This window comes from Lutra lutra, chromosome 3 (assembly GCF_902655055.1).
Source record: "Lutra lutra chromosome 3, mLutLut1.2, whole genome shotgun sequence".
Lineage (NCBI taxonomy): Eukaryota > Metazoa > Chordata > Mammalia > Carnivora > Mustelidae > Lutra > Lutra lutra.
This window is the reverse complement of record NC_062280.1, coordinates 154,993,241-155,016,504: the sequence shown is the minus strand read 5'-3', so window position 1 is coordinate 155,016,504 and position 23,264 is coordinate 154,993,241. Positions and strand designations below refer to the sequence as shown.

At 38.4% G+C, this 23,264-nt stretch overlaps 1 protein-coding gene across 5 annotated transcripts in view; it reads left to right on the top strand.

Moving 5' to 3' along the window:
• Positions 1-23,264, top strand: part of DIAPH3 (diaphanous related formin 3) — a 510,449-nt gene that overhangs the window by 43,228 nt on the left and 443,957 nt on the right. For 4 of the 5 annotated variants that reach the window (XM_047720091.1, XM_047720089.1, XM_047720090.1 and 1 more), the window contains one exon: positions 5,358-5,525. In XM_047720091.1, the coding sequence (XP_047576047.1) occupies positions 5,358-5,525 (168 nt within the window). Of the gene's footprint in view, positions 1-5,357; positions 5,526-7,365; positions 7,385-23,264 lie in introns of those variants that run through there. The other variant, XM_047720092.1, reaches the window with a different exon arrangement.

Here is a 23,264-nt window from a genome sequence, read left to right as displayed (position 1 = left end):
TCTGTGTGTTTAACCAGTTCTTCAGCAAAGGCAAGTCATTGATATAGTTTATCTCCTTGGGTTGTGTTTCTAGCTCAACTTTAAGAGAATTCATGTAAAATGAAAAGTAGCTATGCAAGTGCACAGATTGCAAAACCTCCCAGTGAAATTGCTGAATACAAAATAACCAACTTCTAGTCAGCATAACAGGGATTCCTATTGTGTATTTATGGACAAAATAATTTAAAACTTCTGCTCTTGGGTTCCATTGTGCCTTTAAGCAAATTGAGTAATTCCGTGAAAGAAAAATTAGGAGTGTTTCTCACACCCACCCTCATTTCTGTGTGGAGTCACAGCAATCCTTCCTTGAAACAAAAACAAACCCCCACTCCACAACTTTAGAACATTTAAAATGATTTGATAAGTAAAGTTCATTTTGTACCTAGCTTTGTCAGTAGTGCTCAGATGATGGGAATATACCCATAGGGTTCCGTAAGAGCATCACATACCTGGGGATGCTTTTACTCTAAGCCCGAGGTACTCAACAAATTCAATTTACTGTTCCAGCATAGGAGGATTATATGTATTTTTCTCCTACTCCTATGGCTCTTTGTGCTAATTTTTCCTACCTTGCCTTTAGCTATCCTAGTGGTAATGTGTGAAATTGTTTTCTACTTGAATAAAATCCAACCTTCCCCCAGAGTTTAGGTGCTAAGCCTATGGGGGCGGTGTGCTCATTCTATTTTATTGTTGTTGTTGTACAAATTATGATGCTGTTTATTGAAACAAATGCAGCTCTACTTCTAAAAACATAATGGAATTTTTTTCATTTATGGGGTTGTATAAGTTAAATACTATGAAATTGTTATGTATAAAAGTGTTTTGGAACTCATCCTTTATTAGTTAGCCAGGCAGTTTCCTTATTTTAAAAATTAAATGCAGGACGCCTGGGTGGCTGAATCGGTTGAGCATCTGCCTTCAGCTCAGGTCGTGATCCCAGGTACCCAGGATCGAGTCTCGTATCGACCTCCTTGCCCAGTGAGGAGCTTGCTTCTCCCTCTGCCTGCCACTCCTCCTGCTTGTGTTCTCTCTCTAAAATCTTAAAAAAAAAAAAAAAAATAGCAAATGCATTCAGCCTGTTGCTGCCTTTCAAGCTCTTAACACAAGTGTATAAAATACAGAAGGGACTCAGTGACTGAGAGAATCTTATAAAGTTTTGGCTCGTGGTGAAATTAGAATTTTTTTGGTAACTATCACTGATGGAGACATTGGGTTATATATTTACAAATTAACTTGTGAATTGCTTATGCTTACTATTCCCATTCATTGACGTGTTTACATTTATAATATTGATGCTGCATTAATGCTGTTTTGCTTAATTTCACTTCATTATGAGTTTAACATATTCAGCTACTTTGTGTGTGGTGTGTGGAGTCGGCATGTGTTTAACACTCAGGAATTGATCTCTGTGGAGAAGTTACAGCAATGAAGTAGTGATTCAGAGGACAGGGGGAGGAACCAATCCCAATTCTTAAATTTTTGGTCTAAGTTTTTAAAACCAATATCAAGAATTGGGGTACTGAGGCACACAGAGTCACTCACTTTGGGACCTCTAATCACGCGGAGACAATTGTGTATTTCTCAGTTATTTCCAAAGTAAAGGAGTATTTATGTGGTCGAGTTGGGTGCCCTTTTCTCTGCTGCTGTAACTCATTGTCCATACCTCTTGCTAAGTTTTTTGTTTTTTATATCCGTATAGAATTGCTTCTTTATATGCTTGTCTCTGCCACTGGATTGTTACTCAGCTTGAGTTGAATATAGCTTTTCCTTTTTTTTTTTTTTTTTTTTTTAAATTATAAACATTTGATGGAGTATCATTTCTGTTCTTCGTTTTATGTATCTGGGATTCTATCTGGTGTCATTTCTTTTTTCATCCTGAAAAACTTCTTTTGACCTGTTTTGGAGTATAGGTCTGATGGAGACTGAGTCTCTCAAGTTTTAGTTGTCTAAAAGTGTTACATTCTGCTTCTATTTTCGAAAGGTATTTTTACTGGTTATAAAATCCCATGATGACTGTTGTTTTCTTCCCAGGACTTTTAAAGATGCCCTTCCATTGTCTTTTGTTGTAGTTTCTGGTGAGAAATGAGTTATTTGTGTCATTTTTATCTTGTATATAATGTGTCTTCATATGTCTGGCTGTGCTTTTATGGTTTGCCCTTTGCTTGGGATTTTCAGCAGCTTGACTGGGGGTAGCTAGGTGTGGGCTTGTTTGTCTGGGTATTCTTCCTCCATGGCTGTGCTTCTGGTAGTCATGAACCCATTTCTAGAAAATCAATTATTTCAGTCATTATCTCCTGAAATAGATTTCCAATATCCTTTTCTTTTTCTCGTCCTCAGTTACGCTTGTATTACAGTGCTTCACACTGTACCACAGCCCTGGGGTTCTTGGTTCTTTCATTTTTCTTTCCCTTCTTCCGTGGTGTTTGAGTTTGCATGCTTTTTGTTGGGTTTAGGTTCACCAGTTCATTTCTCAGCAGTGTTCTGGTTACCCTGAAGTTCATCTAATGAATTTTTTGTTGATACATCTTAAATTTCTAACATGTTGTTAAGATTTTATTTATTTATTTGTCAGAGAGAGAGAGAGAGCGAGCGCGCGTATGCACAAGCAGGAAGAGGCAGAGGGAGAAGCAGGCTCCCTGTCGAGCAAGGAGCCCGATGCGGGACTCGATCTCAGGACCCTGGGATCATGACCTGAGCTGAAGGCATCGGCTTAACCAATTGAGCCACCCAGGCGTCCCTCTAACATGCTCTTAAAAATGATTTCCATGACTTTATAAATTGCCCATCTCCTACATTGTGTCTGCTTTTTATTATGTCCTTCAGAATTTTTTCTAGATTTATTTATTTATTTGACAGAGCCAGAGAAAGAGAGTGAGAGAGGGAGACAGCAAGAGCAGGAATACAAGTAGGGGGAGTGAAAGAGGGACAAGCAGTCTTCCCACCGAGCAGGCTTTGATCCCAGGACTCTAGGATCATGACCTGAGTCCAAGGCAGACACTTAACGACCGAGCCTCCCAGGTGCCCCCTGTAGCATTTTTATAAATATCTTTAGAGATGGTGTGACCCATGAGTCCATCATCCAGGCCATCTCTAGGTCTGCTTCTCTTTGACTCTGTGTGACACTTTCTTGGTCCTTAGCGAATTCATCAGTAGTTGATTATATGGTAGACATTTTATTTGAATACTGTGGACATAATCCTTCTAAGAAAGGGAGTGCCTTTCTTTAGGCTGCTAAAATGGGCGGGGGGGGGGGAACTGAGTCCATGGGGTGTCTTGTTGAGCCGGGCTTGGCAAAGCTGCCTTAATTTGAGTAGTGTCCTCTGGGCCTTCAAGGTTGTTTAGAACGAATGAGGCTCTGGTACTCTGCTTTTAGCTTGACGACTGAACTATTCATTTTCAAGACTGGGATAACTCTTTCTGCTTTAAAGTTCAGATGCCCTTTTCAGGGTTAATGTAAAGTTCTTTGTGTTTTCAGTTTCTTCAGGAGATACCTTGCTAACTTGGTGTCTGCCCCTGGCCTTCAGGTGGTAGCTGTCATTTACTCGCTGAACATCCAGAATATCTTTTGGGGGCTTCTCTCCCATCTTTTGCTTAGTTCAGAGTGTTTGGGAGGACAGTCTCTTTACCTAGGGAGAGGCCTCCTAGGACACTTCATGCCTGGGGATATCTTGCCCTCCCTCCAGCTTTTGGCAGACTAACTCATGCACTTGGTGAAGGCCTGAGGGAAAGCCTTGGTAAGTGGGTGTAGACTTGCTCCATGACTGGGGCTCCATGGAATTCCAGTTTCTTATGCCAGAACCCATGCTGTCAATAGTTCATTAAAAATTTGGCTTTTTTTTAAATCCTTGTTTAATTTCTTAGTCTGTAACTGTCAGGGATCAAAGCAGCTTGTCACTTCCTAGTAGTCCTTCCAGGTTTCCTTATGTCCTCAGCTGCCTGATGGTTTGAAAACAACACTAACTGTAACTTGGGAGGTTTTCTGGCTTGTTTTTGTTATGAGGATGAGAACAGTGGTGGTATTTTGTGACTACTTTCTAAATCCTGCTGGAAGCTGTCCTATTCTTAGGACTTTCATGATTAGGCCCTGTTAGATGGACCATGTGTGAATATAGTACATGGCATTTTTTTCTAGGCTTTGTATTCACAGTGAATTTGAAGATCTGTTTTGAAAGCTAAATATCTTTGCATCTTACTTAAAGAAATCCTATTTCTTTTGTGAACTAATACTGCGACTTTTTGTCCTTTTAAATTCAGTATTTTGTATCCCATTTCTCTACTGGGCTATACTAGCGCTGTCCAATAGAATTTTCTGTTGGAAATGCTCTTCATGTGCTTTGACCAATATGAGGGCCAACAGCCACATATGGCTCTTGAGGGCTTGACATGTGGTTGGTGCAACTAAGAAACTGAACTTATAATTTACATTTAAACAACCATACATGGCTAGTGGCTACCATGAATAGCACAAGTCGATGGATTATATACATTATGGCAAAAACAGTGTAAGATATAGTTACACTGAACAATTCACGGAACCATTGTGGTTTCTGAACACACTTCTGGTAACTACTTTAAGACCTTCTTTGCCTTTTTGATACCACTTCAAACTTTGAGTCTGGGTTTTATGTGAGGAACAGAATTTGTGAAATCAAGCAATTTCCAAAGAATAAATAATTAGCTTTATAAAGTAATATCTACATACTTGCAAATATCAGTGAACTATTTGATTTAATATAAGAAATCTCATCGCAGCAAAATCCCCAGCTTTATCTCCTGAGGCTTTAGCCATCCTACTCTATAGTTGCTCGTGAAATTCAAACACGGACCAGCCTGAATGAAGAGAAATGTGTTATTTATCATACCAACAAGCTCTAGAGATATAAGCAGAATTAAACTCTTAGTGCATTTTATGAAATGTGATTGAGGAATTCTGTGAAAAGGGCCCTGGGCAAGGGGTCTGGGAGTTGGGACACGAAATATTGGTTTGATTGCCCACCCCCAAATTAGCCCAGTTACCTTTGTAAAACTGTTTAGTTTGCTAATCTGTAAAGCAAAGGTCACCTGCCATTAGAATCTTAATTCTGTAATTTAAGATTAGAAGGAATCTTTGGAGGTTGCCTGATCTCTTTTCTGTCCTTAGACAAGATGATTATGGAACACTTTTGTGTTTTAAAAGATCTTAAAGATTCTAGTGCTGAATGCCTTCTGATGAAATCATAGTGATAATGGGATCGACCCTGTTGGGGGGGGATTATTTTGGCAACTAGATACATGTTGTTGGAGGAAATATTAACGCATGTGCTACTTTGCCTTTGTAGCTGGACAAATTTGCCAGCATAAGAATTCCAGGGAGCAAGAAGGAGAGACCTCCGCTTTCCAACCTGAAGACTGCGTTTGCAAGCAATGATTGCTCTTCTGAGGTGATGGAAAATATTCCAAAGCCACTGTCACAGAATGAAGTCTTAGAACTTTTTGAAAAGATGATGGTAAGAATTTTTTTTTTTCCCATAAAATGGTTGATGAAAAAAACCTTACCTTGTTTTATTGCTGCTGTTAATGGACCAATGAACATTTAAGGATTGTGTTCCATATATGATTTCTGATGTCCTTGAAGATAGCAATTTAGGCATACAGAGCTTTAGGATTACCAAAAAAAAAAAAAAAAAGAGAGGAAAATTGGCACACTAGGTTGTGTGTGTGTGTGTGTGTGTGTAATATACAGAATATATAAAAACCCTCTCAAGTATCATAATGGTACATTTTGAATCTTAAAGATTATCTAAGTGGTCTATTAGGGTTTGTTTGCATTTTAGAATGATCATCACAGTGCTGTGTATGTGTATGCTGATTTTGTTCATCTTTTTTTCTTGTTTGATTCCTTTCTTAGTTCTCAGGATAACCAGGTTCATAGAGTCCCAGAACATTTATATCTGAGGAGACTAGAACTTACTTATTTTGGGGTGTGCCTTTTCTGGTGGAGACAGTGCTGTAGAAGCTGCCTTTGGTTGGTTCCAATAAATGGTGATCCTGACTCTGCTCATGGGTAAACTAATTTGACCAACAACCCACTGTGTTAAGTACGTTCAAAATCATTTATCACAAAATGAATGCTAATTGCATCTAAATAGTTTTTCATATAGTTCTTACCCTCAAGTTGCTTATCTTGGAGGAATCAAAATAAACATTTTGAAGAATTAAATGAGTAAGAAATGCTAGAGGGTTCTAATTAATGGTTAAGTTCCATGTAAGTTCAGAGTAGGAAGAAATTAATTTTTGAGATACCTCATTAGCTTCAGGGGAAGCGAAAATTGAAAGGTTATTATAGCAGCTTAGGAAAATTTCATGGAGCAGATGGATTTAGAGGCAGGTGTGGCCTTATAGGGTTGGAATAAGCAGAGGGAAAGGGCATTCTCTTAAGATGGGGAACTGGCAGTGAACCAAGACAGAGCGAGGTACAAATAGCTCAGGGGGAATGTGTGAGAGGTTTGAAAAATTAGACTGGAGTGATAATTTAGGGCCGATTATGAGAGGATTTTTTATACCATTTTGAAGAGTTGTGTAATATTTCAACTCAGGATTTATTTTCTCTATTCCTCTATTGTTTTTGACAGCCTTATTAGTTTTTAGGGAAATTGACTTATTTAGTGTATAAAATGTGTTTGAAATTTGAGAAAGTTAATAGCTGGTTTCCTCATTATTCAACTGGAATCAACAAAATATTTACCCTTATATTGCCTTATTTTCTATTCATCAAATATTTGTGTTCAGTGTTATACATGGAGCTTTAGAAGGCCCAGAAAGAGAGAATGCCTAGTTTGTGTCTCCATAGGATTAATTAGTGTTAGTGATTCCTAACTTTTCATCACTGAGCATATGTTAGTATTGTTTTGCATGAACCCTAGACTTGGGACGTTCTTACCTATTATGTCAGCTCTTGATGAAGGACTAATTTTGTTTTTAATTAACCACATATGTATAACTCCTTATCAACTCTTTTGTCTCCATGAGTTGGTATCATTTTTGCCTTGAACAAAAAACCTTTCCTTTCCCCCCAATTTTAGCATATGTGCCACCAAAGGGAGGACTTTTGTTTTTGTTTTATATTTTGCTGGCCTTTGCCTCTGTTAATGAGGCTTGTATAATTGTAGTTCTCTTCAATACCACGGTGGAGGACTCAAGATAATAAAGTGCCCTTAGCTCCCTTCTCATTCCATGTACTATATGTGGAACCACTGACCTGAATTACCTAGGGGATTCTAGAATGGTACTACTTTCATTTCCTGGTGACAACTTTGTTAAGATGTTTTTCTTTTTGATCATGATTGCTAGTGGCATCTGAGTATGAGTGCGTAGGCTATTAATGTAAGGTGTTTACGAGGCCACATCTTAACACCACAAGCCATTAAAAGTATAGCTACCGGGAGTACTGAATACAGTTCACGGTATTCTGTACTGACCGTGATTACTGGAGGTATTTTTCAGTTACTGTGAAAAGGGTCAGTTACCCAGAGAAGGGTAAGACTTTCAGTGTTTGTAGTTATGAATAGGGCAGAAGGATATTGACATTTCTGAAGTGTTTACACAATACATATTTAATAACTAGGCCCGATTGCTTGTTAAATCTAAACAGGTATCCCTGTTGGCAGAAAATCATTTGCAATCAAACTCATTTTACTCAGCAGCAGTAAAATGAAATTTTTGATGGGTCAGGGCTGCCCAGTTTGCTAAGTGAGTTTGTGAGAACTAAGGTCTTTTTTAAAAAAAAAAAAAAAAAAAGGAATTAGGTTCTTCTTCCCTTTCTGATAGCTTGACTGACAATACATTGTAGGGGAAAATCCACTGATGGTTCTGGAGTTGAGGAAGTTCTCTTCCCTTCCCTAAATGTAGATGAGTGATATCTGTCAGGCTTTACAGGGTGCTTCATTTTTGACAAATTTAAAGCTGGTCTATGTCTGTAGAGAATGCTAGATGAAGCGTTGAGTTTGAATTTTTTAATTTTTACTTACATATCTAGTACTTCTTAAAATTTTTAACTTTTATTTGTTTAGTGAGTGGAAGAGTGAGAGAGCAGGGGAGGGGCAGAAGATGGAGGGACAGAGAGAATCTTGAGCAGACTCCCTGCTGAGTGCGGAGTCCCACAATATGTGACCCTGCGATCATGACCTCAGCGGAAATCAAGAGTTGTCACTTAACCAACTGCGCCATCTAAGCACCCCTGTCCATCGTACCTCTGTCCTTTCGAAGAAGCCTCATCAAATCTGCAATCTTAACGTCTTGGCATTTGCCGCTACAGGGATTTTCTATCGTTTAAAATTTACATCTAAATTTCTAGTTTTGATATTGTGCAATTTTTAAAAACTTATTTAACTTTATCAAAGGTATTGAAGTAATTTTTACATAAAGTAAAAACTGTTCTTACAGAACCTTTTTTTTTTTTTTTAAATAGTCTTCAGTGTGCTGACTTGATAGTGAGAGTTAAGGGTATAATGTTTGAATATTTGTAATCCTTTCATGTTTATTTTAGAGATGGATTTACTTGGTCTCTGGGAAATAGTTTATTGGGTTTTTCGGTCGAGGTTGGGTCGAGCCTTATTTTTTTAAGCAGTGATGAATGTTGAGACTACTTAAGGTCTCTTTTTCCCATTTGTCTTTTGGTAAAGGTGGAATTGTTATCCGAAAGCCCCTATTGGTTTCTGTGTGGATCTAGCTTTGTGAAATAGCTATGTGAACATCTTGTATATACAACTTTGATTTCTGGAAGTCAAGTTTCAGTGCTTACTATTGGACTCACCGTAGGTCTATGTTAACTGGTTTTTGAATGATTTGAGCATGGTAGATACAAGCTGAAAGTGACTTGATCATTGTAGCTGTTGCCTCTTTATATCAGCCCCCTTGGCTTATTCTTGTGCTCCTAGGTGAAATCCCAGGCGGATCTCAGACTTTCTCTTGGCTTTGAGATTAAACAGAAAAAAATTATAAAAATAATTTTGATCTAAAAAATAGCTCTCCCTTTCCCCCCTTACAGGCTGGCTTTACTTCAGGTCTCTAGTTGGGGCACTGGTTAGGGAATGAGCTTGGCCTCTTTTGTTTCTCTACCTTACTTGGCTGTGCTCTACTCTCCAGACTGCCAACTATTTCCTCCAGGACTACATGGGAGGTGAGGAGAGGAGGAATAAGAGTTTGCTTCTGGTCTAGGGTGTTTATAATCTGTCCTTGGTGCTCTGGGGTGATGTTGGTTTTTATTGCTGCTGTAACAAATTACCATGGTTTTTGATGGCTTAAACGCCAAGATACTGTCTCCTAGTTCTGCAAGTCAAAGTCCAGGTTGACTCACCTGATTTCTCAGGTTTCACAAGGCTAAAATTTATGTCCAAATGGCTGGGATCTTACCGGATGCTTTGGGAAGAACCTCTTCCAAGTTCATGGTGGCAGAATCCAGTTCCTCGCTGTTGTAGGACTGAGGTCCTGGTTGTCCTCTGGGGGCTGCCTTAGCTCCCAAAGGCCTCTTTCCTATCGTTTGTGTGGGCCCCTACCTCTCTGTTATATGAAATCCACCTCCTGTTTAAAATTTCTATGCCTTCTCCTCCTGTGGCATCTCTTGTCTCCCTCTACAGAAAGTTCTCTGCTTTGAAGGACTACTGTATTAGATTAGGCTCACCCAGATGACCCAGTATAGTATTGCAGAGTCCCCTTCTAACAGGTAATGTAACTCATTTATAGGACCAGAGATTAGGGCATGGACGTGGGGGACTGTTCTGCCTTTTACAGGTGTAGGAAATTACAGATGCTGATTCTTTTCTTCTGTAGCATTTTTGTGCTCCCTGGTGCCCAGTCTCACCCGCAGTTCCCTTGTCACTGTCATTGGTGATGTATCCTTTGGTCTTCTGCCCTGGTTTTCTGTGAGCCTGTTCCTCTGCAGGAGTCGCCTTCTGGATGCAGGACCTCTCAGAGGCCCAGGACTGCTGCTTCCCTGGGATGTACATCCTGCCCACGGGAAGCTGATGTATCCTTTGGCCCTTGCTCTTGTCCTTTATCTCGTTCCCTTCAGAAGTTGCCCTCTAGGGAGTATAAACTACTTGATTCTTTCTTGCTATTCCAGATTTACCCTCCTAACTGTAAGTGGCTTTCTAATCATTAGATCTTATATGTAATACATTCCACTCCCTCTTGTCTGCAGCTCTCTTTCCTTTAGTTACCATGACATTCCTTTCCTTCTGATTGTCCTGTTTTCTGCACAGTTTTTACCAGGTTCCATTCCAGGTTTCCTGATTCTGATTTTCATTTCCTCAGGGCGTTACCTCTGGTCCTCTTATCTTTTCTTTGTCCACTTTGGTTCCTTTCACATTTCTCATGGGGGATGGGAGCCCTTTCATGTTAGAATATCTCCAGTAGTCTGATGCTCTGCTGTCTTTGCAAGAGCAGCTATAATCAAACTCTGTAAAAGATGCTAAACCTCAACAAACCAGAAACTGATCTCATTCTTTTCTTTTGATATTTTTCCAACATTACTGAGATAACAATTGACCTATATAACATTGTGTAAGCTTAAGGTATACAATGATACAATGTTACTTGATTAATGCATATATATATATATATATATATATATGTATATATATATATGCTTTATAATGGCCCAGATATTTATTTTATTGAAGTACAGTTGACACACAATGTTAGTTTCAAGTGTACTACATGGTGATTGGAGCATATATATTTCTAAATGATTACCACAGTAAGGATAGTTAACATGTCTGTCACCTCATTTAGTTACCATACCTCACCCTCAGTCCCACAGTCAGAACTTTTAAGATTTAGGGGAGCCTGAATGGCTCAGTCGGTTGAGTGTCCAACTCTTGATTTTGGCTCAGGTCATGATGTCAGGGTCCTGGGATCCAGCCCCATCTCTTCTTGGGCTCTGCACTCAGCGGGGAATCAGCTTGAGGGTTTCTCATCCTCTGCCCTTCCCCACCCCTTCAGATAAATAAATTAAAAAAAAGAACTTTCAAGACTGACTTTGAGCAATTTTCAAGTATACAATACAGCATTAGATTGACCAAGTTGTACATTAGATCCTCAGAATTTGTTAGTCTTAGAACTGTAAGTTGTACTCTTTGACCGCCTTCATCCACTTCCGTCCAGCTTCCTTCATCCACTTTATTCACCAGCTCCGGGCAGCCACTAATCTGTTTCTGGGAGTTTGTTATTTCTAGATTGCACATGTAAGTAATATTATGTAGTATTTCTTTGACTTATTTCACCTAGTGTAATGCCCTCAGGGTTCATCCACACTGTTGCAAATGGCAGCATTTCCTTTCTTACGGCTGAGTAATATTCTATTATGTATATGTATACACTAGTTTCTTTATTCATTTATCTGAACTGATACTTAGTTTTTTTTTGCCATTTTAGTTTCATAAATAGTACCGTAAACATGGAGGTACAGGTATCTCTTCCAGAGAGTGATTTTCATTTCCTTTGGATGCGTACCCAGAAGTGGGGCTGCTGAGATCAGACAGAAGTTCTGGTTTGTTTGTTTGTTTGTTTGTTTTATTTATTTATTTATTTATTTATTTATTTGGAATATCTGTACTATTTTTCACAGTGCCTGTAACAATTTACATTCTCACTAACAGTGCACGTGGGTTCCCACTTCTTCATTCTCACTAACACTTGATATCCTTTTGATAACTGCCATTTTAACAGGTATGAAGTGATACCTCTTGTGGTTTGTTTTTTAAAGATTTATTTATTTATTTAATTGACAGACAGAGATCACAGGTAGGCAGAGAGGCAGGCATAGAGAGAGAGGAGGAAGCAGGCTCCCCGCTGAGCAGAGAGCCCGACTCGGGGCTCGATCCCAGGACTCTGGGATCATGACCTGAGCTGAAGGCAGAGGCTTTAACCCACTGAGCCACCCAGGCGCCCCTCTTGTGGTTTTTTATTTGGATTTTCTTGCTGATTAGTGATGAAGAATTTAGCCACTTCTTTATCATCTTTGGAATAGAGGTTTATTATGTTCTCACTTTTTTTTTTTTTTAAGGTTTTATTTATTTGACAGAGATCACAAGTAGGCAGAGAGGCAGGCAGAGAGAGAGAGAGGAGGAAGCAGGCTCCCTGCCGAGCAAAGAGCCTGATGTGGGACTTGATCCCAGGACTCTGGGATCATGACCTGAGCTGAAGGCAGAGGCTTTAACCCACTGAGACACCCAGGCACCCCTGTTCTCACTTTTTAATAAGATTTCTTTGTTTGAGTTGTAGGAGTTCCTTATATATTTTGTATATTAACCTTTTGTCAGATGTGTGGTTCATAAATATATTCTCCTATTCTGAGGTTGCCTTTTCATTTTGTTGATGGCTTTTTTGCTGTGCAAATTTGATGAAAGCCTACTTGCTTATTTTTGTTTTTATTGCTTGTGCTTTTTTTTTTGTCCTATCCAAAAAGCATTACCCAAAATAATGTCTATGAACTTTCCCCCTGTATTTTTCTTCTTGGAGTTCTATAGTTTTAGGTCTTAAATTTATGTCTTTAATACATTTTGAATTAATTTTTGAGTGGTGTAATGTAGGGGTCTAGTTGTATGTTTCTTTTTTGTCTGTGGTTAACCAGTATTCCCAACTGTATTTATTGAAGAGACCATCTTTCCCATTAGGTATTCTTGGCTTTCTTGTCAAATATTAGTTGACCATATATGTATGGTTTCTTTCTGGGCTCTTGATTCATTTGCATTGATCTATGTATCAGTTTTTATGCCAGTATAGTATTTTGGTTACTGTAGTTTTGTAATATAGTTTGAAGTCAGTAAGCATGATCCCTCCAGCTTTATTTTTCAAGACTGCTTTGGTTAATCATGGTATTCTGTGGTTCCATAAAAAACAGTGTAAGACTGTTTTTCCTATTTATATAAAAATGTGGTTGGAATCTTGATAGGGATTGCATTTACTTTATAGATGGCTTTAGGTAGGATGGATATTTTAACAATACTAATTGTTACCTATTGAGCATAAAATGTTTTCCCATTTATTTGTGTACTCATATTTTTCACCATTGCTTTACATGTACAGATCTTTTACCTCCCTAAATTTATTCTTGTTTTATTGACTTTCATCCTATTTTAAATGAGATTGTTTAATTTTTTTTTCAGATAGTTCACTGTTAATGTATAGAAATGCATCTGATTTTTGTGTGTTGATTTTATATCCTGCCACTTTACTGAATTCATCTGTTCTCAGTTTTTTTGGTGGAGCCCTCAGGGTTTTCTATATATAATATCCTCTGTAAATATGTGACAGCGTTACATCTTCCTTTTCAATCTGGTTGCTTTTTATTTCTTGCTTCTGCTCTGGCTATGACTTAGAGTACTAGGTTGCTTTAGGTGAGAGTAGGCATCCTTATCTGTTTCATGATCTTGGAGAAAAAGCTTTCAGTCTATAACCAGTTGAGTACAGGTGGACTATGGGCTTTTTATACGGCCTTTAATATGTTGAGGTCTGCTTCTATTCCCAGTTCACTGAGTTTTTATCACGAATGGATGTTGAATTTCGTCAGATGAATCCCACTTTTCTGTGGTGTACAGTCCTTTTAATGCACTGTTTAATTTAGCTTGCTAGTATTTTGTTGAGAGTTTCTGCTTCTAGAATGGATAAAGAAGATGTGGTATATATATATACAATGGAATACTATGCAGCCATCAAAAGAAATGAAATCTTGCCATTTGCGACGACATGGATGCAACTAGAGGGTATTATGCTTAGTGAAATAAGTCAGTCAGAGAAAGACAATTATATGATCTCCCTGATATGAGGAAGTTGAGAGGCAATGTGGGGGGTTTGTGGGGTAGGAAGGGAATAAATGAAACAAGATAGGATGTGGGGGAGACAAACCATAAAAGACTGTTAATCTCACAAAACAAACTGAGGGTTGCTGGGGGGTAGGGGGGGTAGGGAGAGGATGGTGGGGTTATGGACACTGGCGAAGGTATGTGCTATGGTGAGTGCTGTGAAGTGTGTAAACCTGGCGATTCACAGACCTGTACCCCTGGGGCTAATAATACATTATGTTAATAAAAAAAATAAAAAATTAAAAGAGTTTCTGCATCCAAATTCATTGGTGATAATGGCTTAGATTATTCTTGAAGTATCCTTGTCTGGCTTGGCATTAGGGTAATGATGGCTTGGTAAAGAGTTAGGGAGTATTCCCTCTTTCCCTCTTCTTCAGTCTTTTGGAAGAGTTTGAGGAAAATGGGTGTTAAATCTTCTTTAAATGTTTGGTTACCCAGTGAAACCATCCAGTCTTGACTTTGGGCAGTTTTCGTTATTGATTAAACTTCAGTGTTCTATTGGTGTGTTCAGATTTTTTGTTTCTTCATGATTCGATCTTGGTAAGTTGTGCGTTTGTAGGAATTTATCCCTTTCTTATAGGTTGTCCAATTCATTGGTGTGTATATATAGTTTAGAGTAGTCTCTTATGACCCTCTGTGTATTGGTGATAGGATTTGTAATGTGTCCTCTCTGATTTCTGATCTGAGTGTTCTTTTTTTTTTTATTTTTTATTTTTTTTTTAATATGCGGCACACCCAATGTTCCATGCAATACATGCCCTCCTTAATACCTCCTTAATTTCTTAAGGAATCACCAGGCTCACCCAACGTCCCACCCACCTCCCCTCCAAAATCCTCAGTTTGTTTCTCAGTGTTCAGTCTCTCATGGTTTGTCTTCCCCTCTGATTGCCCCCAACTCACTTCTCCTCTCCATCTCCCAATGTCCTCAGTATTATTCCTTATGCTCCACAAGTAAGTGAAACCATATGATAATTGACTTTCTCTACTTGACTTATTTCACTCAGCATAATCTCCTCCAGTCCCATCCATGTTGATACAAAAGTCGGGTATTCATCCTTTCTGCTGGAAGCATAATACTCCATTGTATATATGGGCCATTTTATCTGTTGAAGGGCGTCTCGGCTCTTTCCACAGTTTGGCGACTGTGGTCATTGCTGCCACCCAGCAATGAACATTGGGGTACAGATAGCCCTTCTTTTCACTACATCTGTATCATTGGGGTAAATACCCAGTAGTGCAATTGCAGGGTCATAGGGTAGCTCTATTTTTAATTTCTTAAGGAATCTTCACACTGTTTTCCAAAGTGGCTGCACCAACTTGCATTCCCACCAACAGTGTAAGAGGGTTCCCCCTTCTCCACATCCTCTCCAACACTTGTTGTTTCCTGTCTTGTTGATTTTGGCCATTCTACCTGGTATAAGGTGGTATCTCAATGTGGTTTTGGTTCGAATCTCCCTGATGGCTAATGATGATGAACATTTTTTCATGTGTCTGTTAGTCATTTGTATGTCTTCTTTGGAGAAGTGTCTGTTCATGTCTTCTGCCCATTTTTTGACATATTATCTGTTTTGTGTGTGTTGAATTTGAGGAGTTCTTTATAGATCTTGGATATCAGCCCTTTGTAGTATCATTTGTGAATATCTTCTTCCATTCATTCTATGGGTTACCTCTTTGTTTTGTTGACTGTTTCCTTTGCTGTGCAGAAGCTTTTGAGCATGATGAAGTCCCAAAAGTTCATTTTTGCTTTTGTTTCCTTTGCCTTTGGAGACATGTCTTGAAAGAATTTGCTGTGGCCGTTGTTGAAGAGGTTACTATTTATGTTCTCTAGGATTCTGATGGATACCTGCCTCATGTTGAGGTCTTTTATCCATTTCGAGTTTATCTTTGTGTATGGTGTAAGAGAATGGTTGAAATTCATTCTTCTACATATAGCTGTCTGAAAACTACATATAGCTTTCCTAGCACCATTTATTGAAGGGACTGTCTTTTTTCCACTGTATATTTTTTCATGCTTTGTCGAAGATTATTTGACCATAGAGTTGCAGGTCCATATCTAGGCTCTCTACTTTGTTCCACTGGTCTATGTGTTTATTTTTGTGCCAGTACCATGCTGTCTTGGTGATCACAGCTTTGTAGTAGAGCTTGAAATCAAGCAATGTGATGCCCCAGTTTGTTTTTCAACATTTCCATAGCAATTTGAGGTCTATTCTGGTTCCATACCAATTTTAGGATTGTTTGTTCCAGCACTTCGAAAAATGTCAGTGAATTTTGATCAGGATGGCATCAAAAGTATAGATTGCTCTGAGCAGTATAGACATTTTAACAATGTTTATTCTTCCAACCCATGAGCATGGAATGCTTTTCCATCTTTTTGTGTCTTATTCTATTTTTTTCATGAGTGTTCTGTAGTTCCTTGAGTACAGATCCTTTGCCTCTTTCTTTAGGTTTATTCCAAGCTATCTTCTCGTTCTTGGTGCTATAGTAAAGGGAATCGATTTTCTCATTTCCCTCTCTATATTTTCATTATTAGTGTATAAGAAAGCAATAGATTTCTATGCATTGATTTTGGATCCTGCAACATTACTGAATTGCTGTATGAGTTCTAGTAGTTTGGGGGTGGAGTCTTTTGGGTTTTCCATAGAACGTATCATGTCATCCACAAAGAGAGAGAGTTTGATTTCTTCTTTGCCAACTTGAATACATTTTATTTCTTTTTGTTGTCTAATTGCTGTTGATAGGACTTCTATTACTGTGTTGAACAACAATGGCAAGAGTGGGCGTCCTTGTGGTGTACGTGATCTCAAAGGGAAGGCTGTCTACTTTTCCCCACTGAGGATGATACTCGCTGTGGCTTTTTCATAGATAGGTTTTATGAAGTTGAGGAATGTTCCCCATATCCCTATACTTTGAATCGTTTTAATCAGGACCGGATGCTGTATTTTGTGAAATGCTTTTCCTACATCAATTGAGAGGACCATGTGGTTCTTCTCTTTTCCCATATTGATTCGTTCTATCTCATTAATTGATTTGGGAATATTGAACCACCCTTGCTTCCCATGGATAAATCCCACCTGGTCATGGTGGATAATCTTTTTAATGTACTATTGGATCCTATTAGGATCTTGTTGAGAATCTTAGCACCCATATGCCTCAGGGATATTGGTTTGAAATTTTCATTTTTGGTGGGGTCTTTGCCTCGTTTAGGGATCAGGGTAATGCTTGCTTCATTGAAAGAGTCTGGAAGTTTTCCTTCTTTTTTTGTTTTTTGAAACAGCTTCAGGAGAATAGGTATTATTTCTTCTTTGAATTTTGATAGAGTTCCCCAGGGAATCCATCAAGTCCTGGGCTCTTGGGAGGGTTTTGGTCACTGCTTCAATATTGTTACTAGATATTGGCCTATTCAAGTTGTCAATTTCTTCCTGATTCAGTTTTGGAAGTTTATACGTTTCCAGGAATGCATCCATTTCTTCTAGGTCTCTTAACTTATTGGCATATAACGGTCAATAATAATTTCAGATGATTATTTCTGTTTCCTTGGTGTTAGTTGTGATCTCTCCCTTTTCATTCACAATTTTATTAAGTTGGGTCCTCTCTATCTTTTTGGATTGGTTTGGATTAGATTAGATTTATTGATCTTATTTTTTCTTTCAAAGAACCAGCTTCTAGTTTCTTTGATGTGTTCTACTGTATCTCTATTTTCTAACTCATTGATCTCTGCTCTAATCTTGATTATTTCCCTTCTTGTGTGTGGGGTTGGCTTAATTTGTTGTTGATTTTCCAGTTCTTTAAGGTGTAAAGAGAGCTAGATTTTTCAATTTTTTGAATTCTGGATTTTTCAATTTTTGTATTCTGGATTTTTCAGTGTTTTTGAGTGAGGCTTAGATGGCTATGTATTTCCCTGTTAGGACCGACTTTGCTGTATCCCACAGATTTTGGACCGAAGTGTCTTCATTCTCATTGGTTTTCATGAATTGCTTAAGTTCTTCTTTGATTTCCTGGTTGATCCAAACATTGTTAAGCAAGGTGGAATTTAGCTTCCAAGTGTTTGAATTCCTTCCAGACTTTTTCTTGTGGTTGAGTTCCACTTCCAAAGCACTGTGGTCTGAGCATATTCAGGGAATAATCTCAATCTTTTGATATTGGTTGAGCCCTGATTTGTGACCCAGTATGTGGTCTATTCTGGAGAAAGTTCCATGTACACTCGAGAAGAATGAGTATTCTGTTGTTTTAGGGTGGAATGTTCTGTGTATATCTGTGAGGTCCATCTGGTCCAGTGCATCATTCAAAGCTCTTGTTTCTTTATTGATTTTCTGCTTGGATGATCTGTCTATTACTGAGAGTGGCATGTTAAGATCCCCTGCTGTTAATGTATTCATATTAATATGACTATTTATTTTTTAAAAGATTTTATTTATTTATTTGACAGAGATCACATGTAGGCAGAGAGGCAGGCAGAGAAGAGAGCGGGGGGGAAGCAGGCTTCCTGCTGAGCAGAGTGCCCGATGTGGGGCTCGATCCCAGGACCCTGAGATCATGACCTGAGCCGAAGGCAGCAGCTTAACCCACTGAGCCACCCAGGCCACCCAGGCACCTGACTCTTTATTTTGATTAGCAGTTGGCTTAAGTAGTTGGCTGCTCCCATATTGGGGGCATAAATATTTACAATTGTTAGATCTTCTTGGTGGATAGATCTTCTAAAAATGTAGTGTCCTTCTGTATCTCTGACTTTAGCTTAAAAATCTAATTTATCTGATATGAGAATCACTACCCCAGCTTTCTTTTGAGGTCCATTGACATGAAAGATGCTTCTCTATCCCTTCACTTTCAGTCTGGATATATCTTTAGGTTCCAAATGTGTCTCTTGTAGACAGCATATGGACAGATCTGTCGTTTTATCCAATCTGCAACCTTGTGCCATTTTATGGGAGTATTTAGGCCATTCACGTCAAGAGTGATTATTAAAAGGTAAGTTTTTATAGACCTCGTGTTGCCTTGAAGTTCTTGTTTCTATAGATTGTCTCTGTATATTTCTGTTCTATGTCACTCTTGGGTTCTTCTTTTATAGAACTTCCCCCTCCCCTTAATATTTCTTGTAGTGCTGGCTTGGTGGTCGCATACCCTTTTAAACCTTGCTGGTCTTGGAAGCTTTTTATCTGTCCATCCATTTTGAATGTCAGCCTTGTTGGATGAAGTATTCTTGGCTGCATGTTCTTCTCATTTAGTGCCCTGAATATGTCTTGCCAGCCCTTCCTGGCTTGCTAGGTTTCTGTGGACAGGTCTGATGTTATTCTGATGGTCCTTCCTCTGTATGTAAGGAATCTCTTCCCCCTAGCTGTCCTTAAGAATTTCTGTCTGAAATTACGATTTGTGAATTTCATAATTAAGTGTCTGGATGTCTTTCTAGACTCGTTGATCTTGCCTCTAGGACACGAACACTTGTTCCATTCCCTAGATTAGGGAAATTTTCATCCAGAGTGTGTTCAATTATATCTTCTAGTCTTCTCTCTCTCTCTACCCCTACAGGGATCCCAATAATTCTGACGCTGGAACATTTCATGGAATCATTTATTTCCCTAATTCGGTTTTCATGGCTTCTAAGCTGTTTGTTCCAGGCCTCCTCCTTATTCTTCTTTTCTATTAGTTTATCTTCTAGATCACTAATTCTATCTTCTGCCTTGGGTTACTCTAGTTGATAGAGTATTTAGATTAGATTGGATCTCATTGATAGCATTTTTAACTTCTGCCAGATCAGCTCTCACTTCCTCCCTTAGAGATTCTATGTTGTCACTAATGGTCTTCTCCAACCTATCCATCGCCTAGATAATTGTTACCCTGAATTCCCTTTCTGAATACTGTTTATGTCCATATCCAATAGTTCTGTGGCAGAGGGCACAATCTCTGAATTTTTCCTCCGTTGGGTGTTTCTCCTCCTAGTCATTTTGGTGAAAGGTGGTTGAAGGGATCTATAACTGAATATATCATCCATGACCCAGGCAAGGTGCACCCTTCCATCCACTCATAAGATATCCCGGTGACCACACTCTGGGTGTCACAGTAAGCTGGACTATGTGCCTTGATCTGAGAACAGCAGATCTGACCATGCTGACATCCTGATCTTAGACTTCCAGCTTCCAGAACTGAAGCTTGCTCATGAAAGCAGTCCTCAGAAGGGTTGCAGCTTTGAGTTTTAGCTGGCAAGAGAAGGGTTATTTCTGAATACTCAGAACACTGAGTGTTTCTTTTTGAGTTGATCATTTTTTTTTCCTTTTCAAATCTACCTCTTTGTTTCATGATTTTTCCCCCATTTAAAAAATATTTTCTTTTAAAATTTTTTTTTAAAGATTTTGTTTATTTATTTGACAGAGAAACAGACACAGTGAGAGAGGAAACACAAGCAGGGGAGTGGGAGAGGCAGGCCTCCAGCTGAGTAGGGAGCCTGATGTAGGGCTGGATCGCAGGACCTTGGGATCATGACCTGAGCTGAAGGCAGACACTTAATGACTGAGCCACTCAGGCACTCCTAAAATATTTTCTAATCCGTTCTAATCTTTATTATGTCTTTAACTTTGGGCTGAGTTTATTTCTTCCTTGAGCTATAAAGCCAGCTTGTTAATTTGGGATATTTCTTTAAGGATTTATTTATTTTAGAGGGAGAGAGAGTATAAACACACACACACACACACACACATATACTCTGGGGAGGGCTTGAGGGGAAAGAGAGAGAAAGAGAGAGCCAACTCCCCGATGAGCACTGACCTGGATGCTCTGAGATCATGACCTGACCTGAACCAAGAGTTGGCGGCTCAACGACTGAGCCACCTGGGTGGCCCTAATTTGAAATATTTCTTTTTTAATGTAGGTATTTATTGCTGTAAGCTTGTGTCATACTGCTGTGGCTGTATCCTACTGGTATTGGTATGTTGTGATTTTGTTTTCATTGGTCTTCAGGTAGTTTTATTTTTCCCTTTTCATTTCTTCTTTGTCCCATTGATTATGCAAGATGGTGTTGTAAAATTTCCACATATTTGAATTTACAGCTTTCCTCTTGTTACTGTTTTCTAGTGTCTCACCATCATGATCAGAGAAGATACTTGATAATATTTTATCTTGTTGAATTTTGAGGCTTGTTTTGTGGCCTAACATATGCTAAATCCTGAAAATGTTCCATGTGTGCTTGAGAAGAATTAGTATTTTGCTATTCCTGAATAGTAGACTTTCTATATATCCATTCTATAGTATTGTTCAAATTTGCTCTTTCCTGACTAATTCTGTCTGGGTCAGACTGTGGGGGTATTATATTGTTTAACTATTGTATTGCAGTTAATTTCTCTTTAGTTCTGTAATACCTACTGGATATAATTATGTTCTCAGATGTTGGGAGCATAAATAGTTAGAATTGTTTTTAGCTTCCTGATGAATTGATCCTTTTGCCATTACATAGTCTTCATCTTTTGCGACCATTTTTAGCTGAATTCTGTTTTTTTCTGATAAAACTGATTTTTAAAAAAAATTAAAGATCTTATTTATTTGAGGAAAGTGAGAGCGAGAGAGATCATACATAAGCATGAGTGTGGGGAGGGAGAGGGAGAAGCAAACTCCCTGCTGAGCAAGGAGCTAGATGCGATCTGGGAGTTGATCCTAGTACCCTGGGATATATGACCTGAGCCATGCAGGTGCCCCCAAAATGATTTCTTTTGGTTACTATTTGTTTGGAATACATTTTTTCATTCCTTTACTCTCAGCCTATGTATGCCCTTACAGCTAAAGGGATTCTTTTGTAGGCAGCATATTATTGGATCTTCTTAAAATCCATTCAGCCATTTTGTGTCTTTTGGGAGAATTTTATCCATTTGTGTTTATTGAGAAGGACTTTCTGTTGCCATGGTAATTGTTTCCTTTAGATTTTTCATTCTTTCATTGTGGTGGTCTTTTGTGATTGACTTTTTATGGCAGCATGTTATGAACACCTTTATAGCCTTGTGCTATCTAAAAGATTTTCCTTTGTGGATACCATGAGGCTTATAGTAAATATCTTAGAGTTAAAATATCCTGCTTTATGCTGACAACTTTAATAGCAAATGAAAACTTTATACTACTTTCACCTTTTAGGTTGTGAGTGTTACAATTGACATTTCTTTTAGTATTGTGTAACAATAACAAATTGTAGTTGTAGTTCATAGGTTTAACTTTTTAAAACTAGCATAAATGACTTGCAAAATCAGAATTTGACTTTTTCTTATTGATTTCTTATTTCTTTTTCTATATATTTTTGTAGGGATCAGTGTCCTTTTATTTCAGCTTGAGAATGTCTTTTAGCATTTCTTTTTTTTAACACATGTATAAATATGTATTTATTTTTAATTTTTTAATTTTTTTATAGACATATAATGTATTATTAGCTCTTTTAGCATTTCTTATAAGATGGGTTACTGGGGATGAACTCAGTCAGCTTTTGTTTTGGGAATGTCCTATCTCTCCTTTATTTCTGAAGGACACCTTTGCTGGATATACTATTCTTTGTTGACTTTTTTCTTTCAGCACTTTGAATGTTTCATTCATTTGGCTTATGAAGTGTTTAGTGGGTAATCTGCTAATAGTCATATGGGGTCCCCTTATTTGTCACTAGTCCCTTTTCCTCCTTATGCTTTCAGAATTCTCTTTGTGTGTGACTTGTGGCTATTTAATTATAATGTGTCTCAATGTAGCTTTTTGGGTTCAACCTATGTAGAAGTCCTTGGACCTTTTGAATCTGGACGTCCATTTCTCCCCCCAAGTTAAGGAGGTTTTTAGCCTTTATCATTGTAGACTTGTTCTTATCTGCACCCACCCCACTGCTGCAGAGGTTTATACTTGATATTTTGTTTCTCTTGTTAGTGTCCCATAGACATTTTTTAAAAGAATTTTATTTATTTATTTTGACAGAGAGAGATGACAAGTAGGCAGAGAGGCAGGCAGAGAGAGAAGGGGAAGCAGGCTCCCCACTGAACAGAGAGCCCAATGTGAGGCCCAATCCCAGGACCCTGAGACCATGACCTGAGCTGAAAGCAGAAGCTTTAACCCACTGAGCAACCCAGGCGCCCCACATAGACATTTTTTATTTTCATTTTCTTCTTAGACTAGATAATTTCAAATGATTTATCTTTGAATACCTTGACTTTCTCTTTTTCCCCTTTTGATGGTTTCTTTGAACTTCATTTTGCTCATACTACCTTCTAATTTCATTTAGTTGTCTGCATTGTTTTAGAACACTTCAAAGAAGATTATTTGGAATTTTTTGTCAGCTGATAGACTTCTATTTTTTTTAGGATTGTTACTGGAACTTGTTTGTTTCCTGTTTACTTGATTTTAATACTGTCTTCACCATCTAGCAGGGCCATGCTAAAG